This window comes from Homarus americanus, unplaced genomic scaffold (assembly GCF_018991925.1).
Source record: "Homarus americanus isolate GMGI-L3 unplaced genomic scaffold, GMGI_Hamer_2.0 scaffold14072, whole genome shotgun sequence".
Classification (NCBI taxonomy): Eukaryota; Metazoa; Arthropoda; class Malacostraca; order Decapoda; family Nephropidae; genus Homarus; species Homarus americanus.
Window position 1 is genome coordinate 1,259,294 of NW_024754528.1, and position 15,386 is coordinate 1,274,679.

General features: G+C 36.8%; 1 protein-coding gene across 10 annotated transcripts in view; it reads right to left on the reverse strand.

The window, feature by feature from the left end:
• LOC121855823 (protein-L-isoaspartate(D-aspartate) O-methyltransferase-like) overlaps nucleotides 1-15,386 on the reverse strand; it is a 39,274-nt gene that overhangs the window by 15,153 nt on the left and 8,735 nt on the right. For 9 of the 10 annotated variants that reach the window (XR_006086853.1, XR_006086854.1, XM_042350969.1 and 6 more), the window contains exons 4-7: nucleotides 12,768-12,872; nucleotides 11,521-11,641; nucleotides 9,500-9,663; nucleotides 3,655-3,749 (exon numbers count right to left, since the gene is read on the reverse strand). Coding sequence is in view for 7 of the 10 variants with exons in the window: in XM_042350969.1 (XP_042206903.1) it covers nucleotides 3,655-3,749; nucleotides 9,500-9,663; nucleotides 11,521-11,641; nucleotides 12,768-12,872 (485 nt within the window). In the remaining 3 variants the exon portion in view is untranslated. Of the gene's footprint in view, nucleotides 1-3,654; nucleotides 3,750-7,025; nucleotides 7,198-9,499; nucleotides 9,664-11,520; nucleotides 11,642-12,767; nucleotides 12,873-15,386 lie in introns of all 10 variants that reach the window. The other variant, XR_006086855.1, reaches the window with a different exon arrangement.

The following is a 15,386-nucleotide window of genomic DNA, read 5'->3' on the forward strand; positions in this document are numbered from 1 at the left end:
AGATTAATCATGTTATTTATAGCAGCAAACACACTGGGTCTGGTAAATAATGTCATCCAATTTGCCTTACAGCTTTAAGTCTGTCTCCTCAACAATCATGTCTAATTTAAAGAAAAGCAAACATCACAAAAACCTAACAAATTTGGGAAATTTCAACATATATTGTACAGCATTTCAGTTCCTAAAGTACCATGCTTAAAACCATCATGTCTCATAATAAATATTTCTGACTATACTCCAAATGACTCCAGTACAGAAGACATTATTCATATAACCTGAACCGACTGGTTTACAAAACTCCATAATATGGTAAAATTGACGTTCTTGCATCATTAACATAATCAATACAAAGGAAGTTACCTCCTTTAAATAAGACAGGAACATGAATTTCTGTACAGTGAAAACTAGATAGATCATGAGGTTTTTAAAATACAACTGGATGCATCATTGAAACTTCAGAGGGAATCTTTTCTATCAGCATAGCTGAATGTATCACAAACAACAGCAGCAGTGCACAAACTGCCAAGCAAGAAAGAGAAGCTAATCAGCAACAGCTTTGTAAGCAGTTGCCTTGTATCTCATCTCAGCACGAGAACACGAATCAGTGGCCACTGACTCAAAGATCGGGACCCGATCAAGAAGCAGCTAGGTTTGGCAGTCAATTTACAAGCCATACTTAACACACAGTTGTTTTTGCAAATGTGTCAAGCTAATTATGTAATATTTTGAGTTTAAATATTAACAATAAGTGGATCAAAACAGTAGTTTAAGATCAGTCAGGGTGCAACAGGTCTTCGGAAGATATCTTTATTAATTATGTCAGACACAATTATTGCCATGCCCAGTAGAGGTGCTATAACCCACAATATTTAGGAAAGGTGATTTGTTGTTTCTAAGTACGTAGTGCAGTAATAAAAAAAAAATTATATATTTTGTAAGAAAAATTCTAATATATAATTTTATTGTAAATAAGTCTATCCTTTATATATTTGTTGTATTTTTCCTACAAAAAAGTGTCTCTCAACAAGGGAGCTTCCTGCAGGAGTATGGCATCACAGATAAGATGACATGAGAAACAGTTAACAATTTTGTCCTCTACTTACTTCTACATTATTTCATGCTTGTTTAAAAGTAATAAATTCAATTTATTACCTGAAAAGAATGACAGCTTACATAATTATATTACTTCATAATTACAAGAATTTCACGTACTAGTACACTTCCCGTACGTCTCGTGTCTATCAACTTTATTTTGGAGTCGAGTTTAGGAAGTCATTATTTAAACTATTTTTTTTCAAATGGCATATATAGTACAATTAAAAATCAGTATTAAATAAAAATAAGAATACCAAAGTTTCTAATATAATATCAGTGAGACCAGAAGCATTACATATTCCCAAAACAACCTCACCCCACTAGCCAGGAGTGCCCCCTTGACCATAACTCACAAAACACCAGAGAAACTGTCTTAAGTAAAATGAGCTTCATTACATTTCTGTAAACATTTCTACATAAACTTGTGTTCCATTTGCTTGTAAAAAGTCTCCCTCATGTTTTATTATGATGGTATTAGGGGTGAAGGAGGCCATTATGTGAATGTAATCTGGGAAAGCATGTTCATTGTCGCACTTGTATTGTTCAAAATAACCTGTACAACAATCATCTATACTACAGTATTGTACACAAACATTTGATCAGTTCCAAAAACTAATATTTATGAATTCTTTAACCTCACCTAACCTAACCCCTGTACAAGAAATATAATTTTATCTAACCTGCTCAGTGAGAGCTAAGCCTGTATAATCAATTTAGAGGCATGTGATGTACAGTTACTTCTGTTACATCAGTGCTTATCTGACCCCTTCCTAACTGTCCGAGAGGAAACACCCGAGCTTCTATGGATTGTACTGTACCCTTTTATAGCTCTTGCTACTCTTAAGGTCTGTAAATTGATTGGGTCGGTCTCAGGCACTAATGTCAAGGTCTCCTGATGATTTGGTGAGCCTATATACTCAAGCCACCAAGTGAAGACCAGCTGTCATTAATATTTTGCTTGTATGAGTTGTCAATGTTTGTCTGCTTATGTGATGATGCACTTTCTATTACCTTTAAAGAGTGAAATTATGTAGCCAAGAATAATAAGCCAAAAAATGAGGTCACTTTTTATCTCAGTGAATTTGCAGGAACTCAGCATGGTATTATATCAAGGTCCCATGTCTAGGGTACTTTCCAGTTCATATTTACAGTAAAAAGGATCGACTTATTTATGATAAATCAATATACCAAAGTAGTTTTCTTATAAAATTGATACAAAACAGATGTTATTGCTTAAAAACAACAGAGCACATTATTAAAATACTTTAGGCTTACACCAAGCATGTGTCTGAAGCCAGTTTTGGCTTCTGGAGGCCATGCATTTGGGACTTGACTTTGGCTTCAGCTTAAAAACTTTCTAAAGGCTTCAGCTTCAACTTCGAAGCTCCAGGTCTGGCTTCGGATTTTCATCTTTACACAGACACACTGACCATATTATACTGTATACCGTAATTGTATTAAGATAGTATTATATAAATACTGTACCTGTGTATCAAATTGGTGGCAGATCCAAGGCCGAGCAATTCTGACCTGAGCTAACAAGTGACATGGGTTATGTTGACACCGATATCACTGACCAGCATGTCAGTGACCAGTGCCAACACTAGAACATATTGTCACAGGTCAATCAGGTCAGAATCTCCACCCCAGGTAGTGCCAGGAGGGTAAACTTCAGCTGAGGTCAGGTCAAATGTGAGTTGGCCATGTGATCTTGATCTGACCTTACATGAACTGAGATCCACTCTGACATCACAAGTTATCCCTACTGCTCTAATCTCACAGGGACCTGACCTAAATGTCAGAAAATAGACACCAAACAACTGCTTCTGTGATTTGTGACTGTAAATTACTGTGTTTATGTATTATGGATAAAATAAATTTCAAAAGACAAATTATTATAAGTAACTCTTTTCAGCCAACAGGGAGAGTCAAAACTTACCCCAAGAACAATCAGCTTAAAACAAATCCAACTTAGAATACCATACATATTGCCATTGTTGTAAGGTAGCACAGTACAGTATATTACACAAATAATAGTGTTAAGGTTTCTTGAAGCCTTGAAAAACTTTGGCTTCAGCTTCATGACTTAATATCTGGCTTTGGCTTTGTGACACTCCAATGGCTTTGGCTTCAAAGCTAGAGGCATGGCTTCATCCCCATGCCTGGCTTCCACATTGGTACTGTACAGTACATTGCCTCCACTGGGCATGACAAGTGAACTTATGTGGTTTATGAAGATTATTTCTCTGCTTTTTTACTGTTATTACACAATTTTTAGTGATGCAATTGTTTGAGTCTGGTACAATACAGTACAGTACTTGTATTACAACCCAGACCTTATGTAATCCAGTTGTCACTGTATTCATAAGTATCACATCTTTCTTATAGGTGTTATATTTATAACTCTAAAACAACATACTGTACAGATATATGGTAAGGCAAGTGTTTTGATTAAGCTGACATTAAGGGCAGCATTACTTATCACCTTCCTTCTCCTCCATTTCCTTTTTCTCAAGTTCTTTACGAGCATTTAACTTTGCCATCCACTTCCTCACTAACCTGCCGGGCCACTGATAGTCCTTATCGGTGAGAGGAACGTAGATGACGCCCATCAACACTTGTCGTTTGATGCTCCCATCCTCCAGTTTGTCAATCTGAAAGGATTAAGATAATACTTTATGGAAGCAAAGACAAAAGTGAATGAAAGATTATCATATATGTGGATTAGAGGCATAATAATTGAGTACAGTGTTAATAATAAAATTACAAAGACTCACAGAAAAATAATTTCACAGCAAATTATATTTACAGAAGTTAGAAAATTGTTTATGGAAACTTAAAGTACAGAAAAAGGGAAACAAATTATGAATGGGCAGGAAATGTATGGAAAATGTCATATCCTTATTTAACTTGAAAACTGTCAGTAAAATGTAAGAAAATAAAAGCCCAGTAAATATAATCAATAAGCTTAAGTCACTGCTTCACCTCCTGAAAGCAGCATCTGAGTTTGGCACAACTCCTTGAACACACTGTAACACTCCTCATGTTTACACATCTTGGGGACCTACAGTGTGGCAAACTTGACAACTACCCAGAAAATAGGTTTTGGGGTGACTTATAACAAGGGTACATTAGACCTTCAGCCTATTAATCCAAATTATCATGCAAGTACAACATTTTCATAAAGACCCATGGACTGTGAATCCAAATTATTAAGTACATAAATCACCTTTAGAAATAATACAAATGCTCCCAAGAGTTCAAATAAAACAAACTTTAAATGGTTAGAGCATAAACTAAAATACACTATTCGTCATTAACATTATACAGACATTTTCCACGCTTGCACGAGTCAGCCATGATTACCTCTTGCATTCTCTCTTGTCTCCGGGTTCATAACTAAAATGTCATTCTTACAACTCCTCCCAATATCATTCTTGTCCTACCCAAGGGTCTCCTCCCCTCCATATTGATGCTCATGCACCTCTAAACCCAACTGGTCACATCCATTCTCTCCACATGCCCAAACCATCTCAGCCTGCCTCTATACAAGACTTTGTTATTTGAATATTTATGATGTGCTAATAAAAGGGTGACGGGAAATATTTGAGTATAATCGAGTTATTGTTTAGTACAGTCAACCCTCGCTTTACGAGTTTCCACGTTTACGCGGTATGCTGCCGAAACCGGAATGCTCACTTTCCGCGGTGCAGTGTTGATTTAAATAAAACAATCTTGAATTACACCTAGTGAACTTAAAATTTTATTGGTGAAATGACAGCATCAAGCATGGGTCCCCTGAAAGGTGATTTCTCCTCCATCCCCACTTCCTTCTCTTCTCCCTTCTCCTCCACCCCCACGTCTAATTCCCATCAAAATCATCATCAACCAGGAGCCTTCTACATACACACCTCCAAAGTAAGTGTGCTTTACTGCAAATATTTATTTTACTTTGTACAGTAGCATGTGTACTTTTTCAGTGAGCTGGAACCAATTACCCAATATCCCATTGGAAACAATAGATTCAGTTAGCGAGCGACCCTCTGAAGCAGGTGTGTTACGTTAACCGAGGATCACTGTATTTGATATGAAGATGCAGCCTTCTTAAAAACGTTATTTACTACCTTTGAGTGTTATGATGACTCAGTTTGGCTGCTTGTACATAGACAAATGATTAATGAATAAACTTGGGGTATATGTAGATGTACAGTGACCCCTAGGTTAGCGAACTCAATCGTTCAGAAGATGGATAGATTAACAAAGATAGATTAACGAAACCATTGTTTCAATGGGTTTTTAAATGGTAGTTCCACTCTGCTTCTAGAATTTCCTTAAGAGCTAACTAGATTAACTGAAATCTCATAAATTAAGACGCTCATCAATGGAGGGCCCACTGTATACAGTTTTGCTTTATTCATAAGAGAAATTCTGTGGTTAATTACATAAAACACTTTACAGTAAATAACAATCATCTTGGTGAAAACAGTTGTTGACAACCAGACTAATGCATTTCATATTTTTTTTATTGTTGATGTACAAAAATACTTTTAATAACCTTGTTATACACTTAAAGACCTTAGTTGTTGAAGTGCAGTAATAACATAGCAACAACTGATTTTCTTTAAACAGTTCAGATAAGCAGTGTTATCTCCCCTCTGCCCCATCTATTCGCTTTTTTGGACTTTTTGCATTTTCCGGACCGGGGTCTTAATTAGGCCGATTTATTGAGGCTCTACTATGCGATAATAAATTGTACTAAAATATTATTGCAGTTATCTTTATATCATACTAGTTATCAAAAATTGAAAAAATTTAAATTAGTTAAATTACACTACAATAGGCAAAATATTTTAAAAAATTGCTAATTTATCTAAGTAAGATAATGCATAGTTTTGATGACAAGCGGTCACGGTTTTCTTAAATGACCTAACACCGGAAGTACAGTATACTGGGTCCTCTGTAATGTCGACATCATGAGAGCATTAAGAACAAACAGTTCATAAAATTTTTAATGTCATACAGGTTTTTCTGAACGGATTGTGGAAAAAAATGTAATTTATAATTTTCAGGGGTGCAAGTGCACTCTTTCACCTCCCTGTGGATGCCCGCAGCCCCCCAAGAAAATCCTATGGGCCCCTTGACTGCTGGATGTCCTTTTACCCATTTTGTTCAGTTGCAGCTAACTTAATCTTAGAATGATAGGGATTGAAGTTGGGTTTGATTTTGAGGCAGGTTGCCTGTTAAAAGCGTCATTCTTTCATCAGGTTCTTATATTGTTGCCAGAATGCTGCTGATGCTCAATAATAGTTCATTGACTTAATTTAAAAACTGATGTATCGTGAATATTAATACCCCAATTTTTGACACACGATTCATAATACTGTATTAACACTCTTACGGTCTTGGACGCAACTCACGTGTCTGAAGAGTTTTGCTATGCTCACGGTCTTGGACTCACTGGTTGTGTCTACATACAAATAATCGTATTAAAAAACTATCCACTATGGTGCAGTACAGGTTGTAGCATGAAGACCCATGGTAAATGTATCATACCTCTGCCACCCTCATGGGCTTTGTCCACGAGATAATTACCTAAGTCTTGTCTGTGACCTTGAGCGAGGAGAGTTACCAGAGTGTTGACATCTAAATCTTCCCACACTTCTATCCCCTAGTGAGTGAGTGAGTGAGTGAGTGAGTGAGTGTGTGTGTGTGTGTGTGTGTGTGTGTGTGTGTGTGTGTGTTAATATTGTTGACTGGAAATATTTCGGGATGTTTACAGTGCTTCAGTTCAGTGAATACAGTGCAGTATTGTGATTTAAATTTTAAATAAACCCCGATATCGGAACTCGTCTTCCCGAGTGAGTGCTGAAGAACAACAAAGAAATTGAGTCTGTCTCAGTTTACAGGAGTAGTGACAGGGGAATAGATACCTCTGAAAGTGAAGATAGTGAGGGTTGTTGTGAGCAGTGAGCGAGGCCACAAACGGTAACGTCTTAAGATCATTCAGCACAGCAGTATTGGGTGTAATTCCCTTCCTTCCTTCCCTTCATCCCTCCAAAGCAACTTAATTACTGTATTCACTGCAGCATCCAGTGGCGAGCACTAATATATATGGAGGATTATTGTGAACTTCCTAATTAGATTCATTTCCATAGAAAAGTTGTCATTGAATCAAGTTATACAATATAGGCATTTTATATATTATTATAAATAGATAATATCTTTTGTGGAAGGGAAGTGTTCCCAAGTTATTTCTGGCTGGTAGGATTTCAGCTTACCATGTTCATTCTTTATAAATTCACATAAAATTACAGCAGGTATTGGATATAACTTCTAACAACACCATAAACTCTCTCAAGACCTGAACTAAATATTCAGTAAATAAAATCTTATAAAACTAATTGTTTTGGAGATGATAACTGACTCGGAATGAAATAGTGAGTGAACAATACGGATAAAATCTGTTTTCAGTCGCCATTTTATATTCTAAAAGCTATTACAGCCGTATTATTTACCATACAGATTTTCTGTTGGTATATACCACAGAAAAGCCGAGATTCTCGCACTTTTTTATGTACAGTAATACCCCGATTTACGCGGTCAATTGAACCCGCAGAGGTCCGTGTAAAACGAGAAATGCGTAAATGGAATAACAGAACATATGTGATTAATTGAAATAGAGACTGGGCCGAATCCCAAACTCCACTTTTTCCGACACAATACCTATGTTGTAGTAAAAATAACATCTTAATTTTATGATGGTATGCACACACAATTAATATTTAAGAGAAATACAGTCACCAGGTTAATGTCCATTCAAATAATGAACTCAACTCCCCCCCTCTTCCCCACGCTCGCTGGCTCCTCCCTCTCTTGAGAAATGTTTGGGTGAAAACACTAGATTTTAAGGTATAGTAATAAATAATACCTCAGACTAAAATTAGGATACTATAATTGACATTGCTGGATTCCTTGCAAGACCAGGAATATTTTGAAAATACACGTCATATATTTTGCACAAAAGATAACATATTTGCTCTGACTAAACAAAATTCTTACATTAGATCTAAAATTTGTATGTCTAATGCAAAATCTATTATGTTTATATTCAAAATTATCATCATATTGCAAGAATTCCAGCAATGTAAATTATATTCTGGTCGGGTAATTTGTATGAATTTTATGAGCTAAATAAAAAAATTATACTTCACCCGTGTATATGAGTAGATGCACCGCGTAAAGTGGGAATTCCGGTTCTGGCGAGGTACTGCGTAAATGTAGAAACGCGTAAACGAGAACCGTGTAAAGCGGGGTATTACTGTATAAATCATTTAAAAAAAATTGTGTTTTATATAATTAAAACTTATATGGATAGACAATGAAATAATGGATTCCAACTTATATTCTCCAAAACATGCATTTGCCTTTTCTTTATCATATTTCTTATTTGCTCTTGTGATTCCTTCCATGATTTTGCATATATTGTATAGACATTGTTGAAATACCATAAATGCCAATGTGTGGTAGGAAAAAGTTCTTTGGCGATAAAAAAAAAACCCCATTTTGCTGGGTGGTCAATAACCCAGATTCAGGCTGACCATAAGGGGGGGTTAAGGATATTGGGGACTAGGACCGTGAGAGTCCTAGAGTTAAGATAACAATTAACTTTTATCCCATTGCATTATATAAATTATGAAACACAGGAGTCATAGTGCAAATGAAAGGTACATCAATGTCCCAGTGAGACTCTACCAAGCATCACAGGTGTCCTCCGGGTGCTCCAGTTTCTTCCTGTACTAACACTGAACAGACCAACTGCCTGGATGGCTAGTAAGATGGTAAGTAGTGAAATGATAATAAGTTACCAAGATACTTAAGGAACAAACATTTAAAAACTCCTTCTTGGCATCATTCCTTAAGGATATTAACTATTAAATGCATTGCTCGACTTCTGCTACACTGTACAGGGTGTCCCCGAATTATGAACGTCCAAGTTACAGACACCCGCACGGTACTTACCAACGTGATCCCATTGTACTGCATATTAACCGCCCAAAAGCTAATCTAACACTCCCAAGATAGCTTTAGGTTGGTTAATCTTCAGGGGTCAAGGTAATTTTTATAAAACCTTTCTGTTCATTATTTACTTGCATTACAGTACACCCACTAAAAAATTATTTGGCACCCTTACGCCGTGATACAATATGACAGTATGTTAAAATTGCATTAATTTTACAGGTACAGGTATGGGTTTTATTTATATACTATTATGAAGTTAACACGGTCCTGAGCTACGTACATAATTATCAACTTACGAACAGAGCCCAAAAACGAAACCCAATCATGACTAGGGGACCCCCTATATCTCCTCAAAGTAGTTTACTTTAATAAGCCATTAACTAACCTGTTCTAAATTCTGATTTGCTCCTTCTGGACCAATTGGAATAATGAGACGTCCACCTGGAGCGAGCTGATCAACCAGAGCCTGGGGTAGAGTCGGGGCAGCGGCTCCCACATGGATAGCATTAAACGGTGCTTCCTCTGTGTGGCCTAATCGCCCATCACCAACTGTAAAAACCTGTGATAAGTTTCTTTATAACTTAAAATTAATAAAACAAAGGATCTTATGTAAAGAGATTTGTTCTTGATAACAATTTTCACCTGTAACTTTATATAAAAAACTTCATTTTCAACTAAATCATCTATTAATCCCTGTAATAAAAAAATTATTTATTCTACACATTTTTATTTTACTTTGGATGCTCCTTTCTTCACAATCACACCAAAAGTATACAACTGCAAGCACTCGATTTTATCTTTTACAAAATAACAATCAAGATATATATATCACAATAGAAAAAAACATATGAAAATACAAAAGAATATACTGTATATAAATGGAGTTCAGACTTAATATTTTCCTCATTGAAGGACTGAAGCAAGAAAAGGTAGTTTACGGCCAAGGTGAGAAGAACAGTGGACTACAAGATGTACCATCACTAAGCATCCCTAGTAGAGCCTGCCACTACCGACTCAGCTTGCAGTGTTCAGCTTTCTCTAGTGGCAATATCATAACCAACAAGGTCAAGTGTTCAGAGAAATGCTGCCATATGCATATTAAGTAAAAAAAAAATTCTTACTCAAGGGAAAAATAACAACAACCATCACCCAAAAGCAGATACAAACTCCTCCTGCCCTGACAAACTGTATTCAGTGTCATGTCATCTTAACACCTGAAAATTTTGTCAAATTAGGTGCAATTTACACCATGAGTTTATCAGGGTGCAATTTACACCAAGAGTTTATCATGCGGACCTTGCCACATGCTGATCAAACCTACCAACTGTGGTTCAAAATCCACAAATCTAGCCCGACAATAAATAAATAAAAAATCAAGAGCAGTAACTACACCCACTCCTATCTTCTTGCGGGGCCTCTCTTCAGTAGGATGAAGGTGAAGCTGACAAGAGGGATGTCTCCAAAATACAAAACCCCGACAGTTTAATTTCTATTTTAGTTTCTAGTCCTTTATTGGTTGTTTTTAGAGAGGGTAAAGGTTTTCATTCTTTTAGTATCATTATTTTTTAAACATCACTTTTAAATATCTTTCTCTTTATTGTTTGTTTAATTTTAGATAGAGTTTCATTTAGCTCTATATTTTCTTTAATACACTTATACGGTGTATCTTTGTAGGATAAAAGTGGAATGAAGGACACATACAGTATGGAACTCACCACTAAATGCTGTAGTGGTTCATTAAATCTGCAAATCTTTGAATAGCTTTACGTAGGTCAAGGCCACTCACTGGTGCACCATTAATTTATCTACTATTTCAAGCTTCTCTTTTGACCTCAACCATATTTTTTTCTTGTTTCTCTTCCCTAAAGGTTTTGCTGGCACTTCAGGCATGGTTCAACTATCATTTTACAAATAAATTATACACAAAAAGAGTAAACTTGTAATCTCTCACATGTCTGTATTGCAACAGCAGGAGAGAGATGGGTGGGACACAGTAAGATGAGAGGAGCCAATTACAGTATGCCAAGAATTAATGAAGAGCGAGTCAGTGCTAAGGTGAGGTCTCCCAGGTCAGGTCAAACATCAAAACACAGGAAAATTAATATTATCAGCATGGAAAACTAGATTTCACAAGTAACCTGAAGTAATGAAATATCTGACACACGAAATACCACACAGTCACACACCTCTGAACAATAAAAACAATCTCACAAATCACTGTACTATGACACACACACACACACACATCCATGTACTTCTGCCAATATATATTTTCATCACATATAAAATAGTATGTCGACCAATTTTGCTGTAGTTATAGCCTGTCTATCAATAATACTGTACTACTGTAATGTCCACAACCACAAAGGTATTACATGGATAAAACTGTGAGGGGGATTCACTTACCAACAAGCTTGACAACACCAGATGTCAACAACTCTGGACTATCCTTTTGGATGTTATCTTGAGAAAATTTGATAAGTTCATTTATGTGGTCAATTCCTACTGCTCGGCCAGTTTCACCAACCTGAAATGCAATAGTGTCAGATTACACCACTTTCCACATAGACACTTGTTCATCCATCTCCCCCATTTCTTCACAACAATTAAGTGTTCAAAAGGAGCCAAGTGGCAATTTAAAACATGCAGTTACAATATAAGTCAATGCACATCTACATCAAGTGATCTTACAGGAGAAAGAGAAGGTGTACACTTGATTACATTAAAATTTACCTGTATAAAAGAATAACTTACAGTTCATTAACCTTTTTTAACTCTTTCAAGTTGTTAACCATCATAAAGATTACTGTCATTCTTACTGCTGTAACAGGAGTTATGGTACAGTATTCCCTTCCACTGCTACACTCTATATACGGTATCCATCTGGTTGACCCCCACCCTTCACATAACCTAGCATTACCTATCAACAGCATGCTAAACCACTCTACATCATCAATCATCTCCAGTCATACATGTAAATCACTGCTACTCTGATCTCCACCCCTCTCCATAACCTCTTCCTATTATCATCTTTTTGTTTTGCTATTCACTGCTAAATTAATACTCTCTACAAATCTTTCTCTATATATGACCATACTACCTAAGCAGCCCCTAATAAGCTTTCCATCCAATACTCTTTTCACCTTTTCATCTCCTTACTTAAATATTTTTAATTTTGACAACATATTCACCCAACATATTGCCTTTAACCCCCTTCTGCATAAGGATCTGTTTATGCAGAATAAGATCAAGTGGCATTAGAATTACCCAAATAAAATACATATTAAAAGTGGTATCCCTGGAGTGAATGGGTTAAAACACATCATTTGCCACTTATAATCAGCTTCTTCCTCTTGCATCAAGGATCTATAATTAACACCCCAGTAGTAATATGTGATAATATGTGATAACTGCCCCTGAGGCTCCACAACACAAAACTTTTGCCACTCATCTGTTGCAGTACTTCCTCTTTTTCTACAATACAGGTACAGGGTATACTGTATATCCTATTTCACTGTTGAGTGCCATTCACATATGCCACAATCAAATTATTTTAACCATACAGTATATATACACATACTAGGATGAAGTTGAATACCCCCACAATTAAATAAATGCAACATATCAGATGATAAGAACTTACAAATACTCACCATGTGACCCATACAAGCAGTAAGGTAGCCACTGCCCGAGCCAACATCCATGGCACGATTACCTTTCTTAAGATGATTACTAAGCAATTCTAGGGCATGTGCATGCTGAAAAAAATTTAATATTATAAACATAATAAAGTGATATGAAATAAAATATATGATGAATACATTACACATAGAAATGGAGGATTTACTACAATACTGTATCTTTTTGTGGCAGAGCCCAGGGTCAGGCAACTCTTATAATACTGTACTGTACAGTACTGGAAGACTTGAACAATCCATCAGATGGGGAACCCCAATGTTAGCCTTCATGGATATTTTTCACCCTTTGGTTAAACCAATAACATTTCCTTTACTCCTGTGCTGTCAGCCTCAAATGAGGTCATTATATAGTTGCTCCAAAGAACAGGTCTAATGAGACATGACTGCCCGACCAGTAATCACTCGCCATAACATCAGTACATACCAAAGCCCTGAATTCATCCATTTTGTTTCTCCTACTTCTACTGTTTAAGTAGTCGACATTTAAGTTAAACGTGATCTGAGTCCTCCCTTTGTCGCGTTTAAGTTTTAACTCCCTGCCTAATTTAGTTTTGTCATCATTCCTAGCACTATTTCCCTATAACCTTTCACTTTGCTTACCCGCTTCCACTGCAGTCTCCTCAACCTCCGTGCCCATATGTTCCCCTAGCAGTTTAATGACTTCGACAGCTTTTGAACTGCCCTCTCGAGAGAGCCAGCCAGGGTTGCCATCTTATCCCTAGCATAAAGGTCCCTTCTGCAGTAAGAGTTGTCCCAGTTGTCAATGAATGGGACTGACATTGATTGCAATCTGTCAAGACGGCCGTTGACACCAACTGCCCTTGACAACCATTCATTGCCAACTCTCCTTCTAGGCAGGACACCACATATGATAGGGATCCCTCCCTTCACCCTAATACGTTCTATAGCTGTCTTGAACTTATCAAGAAGCTCCTCACTCCTACACCGGCCAATATCATTGCCTCCTGCACTGAGGCAGATAATGGGTTTGTTCCCATTACCAGATAAGATATTGTCCATCCTGTCAACTACATCCCCCACCCCTCCCTCCTGGCAAACAAACCCTCATCCTAATTATATTTTTACCACAAAAAGCTCTATCCAGGTACCGTACCTGGGAATCGCCAACAATTAAGGTTTTCGTACCTTCCTTGTCAGCTTTGTCCCCGACTATGCTAACGTCCAATTCCTCTATAAAAAGACTAAAAGAGTTTTAACGCTTAGCTGATGTCGTTTCCTTGGTGTCTTTTCTCACCACCTGGGGGTACTACAGATTTTGTGTTAAGAGGAGAAGTTAATTTTCACCCTGACCAAAAATGCACTCGCTCAACCACCCAAATATATCAATGCATGCTAAGACCCCCTGGCGATTTCATGGCTATAATGCTGATAAGTGTCATCCTGTGCACATCTACCAGCTAGTTCACTTTTCCAAAACCGCATAAAAATTAGTTCCGAGATGCAGTGTGAGAAAAAAGGTTATCAGTTTCTGGATTTTGTGAGAAATGGTGATAAAATTTAAACAAACCTTACAAGACAATATATACCAGACAAAGTAAGTCTTAAGACAATATCTAAATCTGCAGTAAAAAGCTAACAGGTTCCTCAATATCAACAAAAGGAGCATAATACTGTACTTAGCTTTTGCAGACAACCAGATCAAGTAAGGGTCACCCACTGTGCTTTTCAGATGGTAATGGATAATGTGGTTATATGTATCTGTCTGAGTTCATTCTAGTTTTATGTAGATTTATAGAAGGAAGAATTGTTGTTATGGTGAGCAGTGCTGGTTGGGCAGTCACGGGTCTACTTAGCCTTTCTTTGGAACAACCACCATGTCAGACACTGGGGGAAGGGATGGGTAATTGGTTTATCAAACAAATTAATAGATTAACCCAAGCTGAAGCTGAGGGCTCTGTCTGATGGGCCAGTACAGTATTAAGACAACTGCCTGGCTTAAGGGTAACTACTCCCAAGTTGTGTATATATCACACCTTTCATCTGTAAACTGTCAAATCTCATTTCTCATATTTACAGTACCAAGTTTATTTGGAATTAACTCCATAATATAGCATTTAGATAAAAAAATATATTATAAATCACTCCTAATAAAATATAATAAAGGCTAAATGCAGTACAATACAGTACAGTACTGTATTCAAAAGAGTAATCAGTGGAATAATCAGTTATTGGATTTGTATGTTTTGAGGACCAACCATATGGGCAGTTTTCAACATTTATAAACAGTGTTCCTGTGAACCCGTAGGCCCCGGGTGACATTCCAGAACGTCCGCCTATTTTCCCGCCATTTTTTTTATTATATTATTTTTGGAAAAGTTGATTTTTTTTCTCTTGCTCGCGCATGGGGGGAGGGGGGGGTGGTTTACTGCCAGCAGCACCCAAACCTGGGGCTTAAGGGTTAATCATCTACTATTGTACAGAACATAAAAATGTTCTGCTCAAAATACCAATAATTATTATAGTTTTTATGATAACATATCAGTATTCTTGTTCAGGAGTCAACTGAGAGGGTGAAGACCATGGCTGACAAACTGAAAGGCCCATAAATAAAAC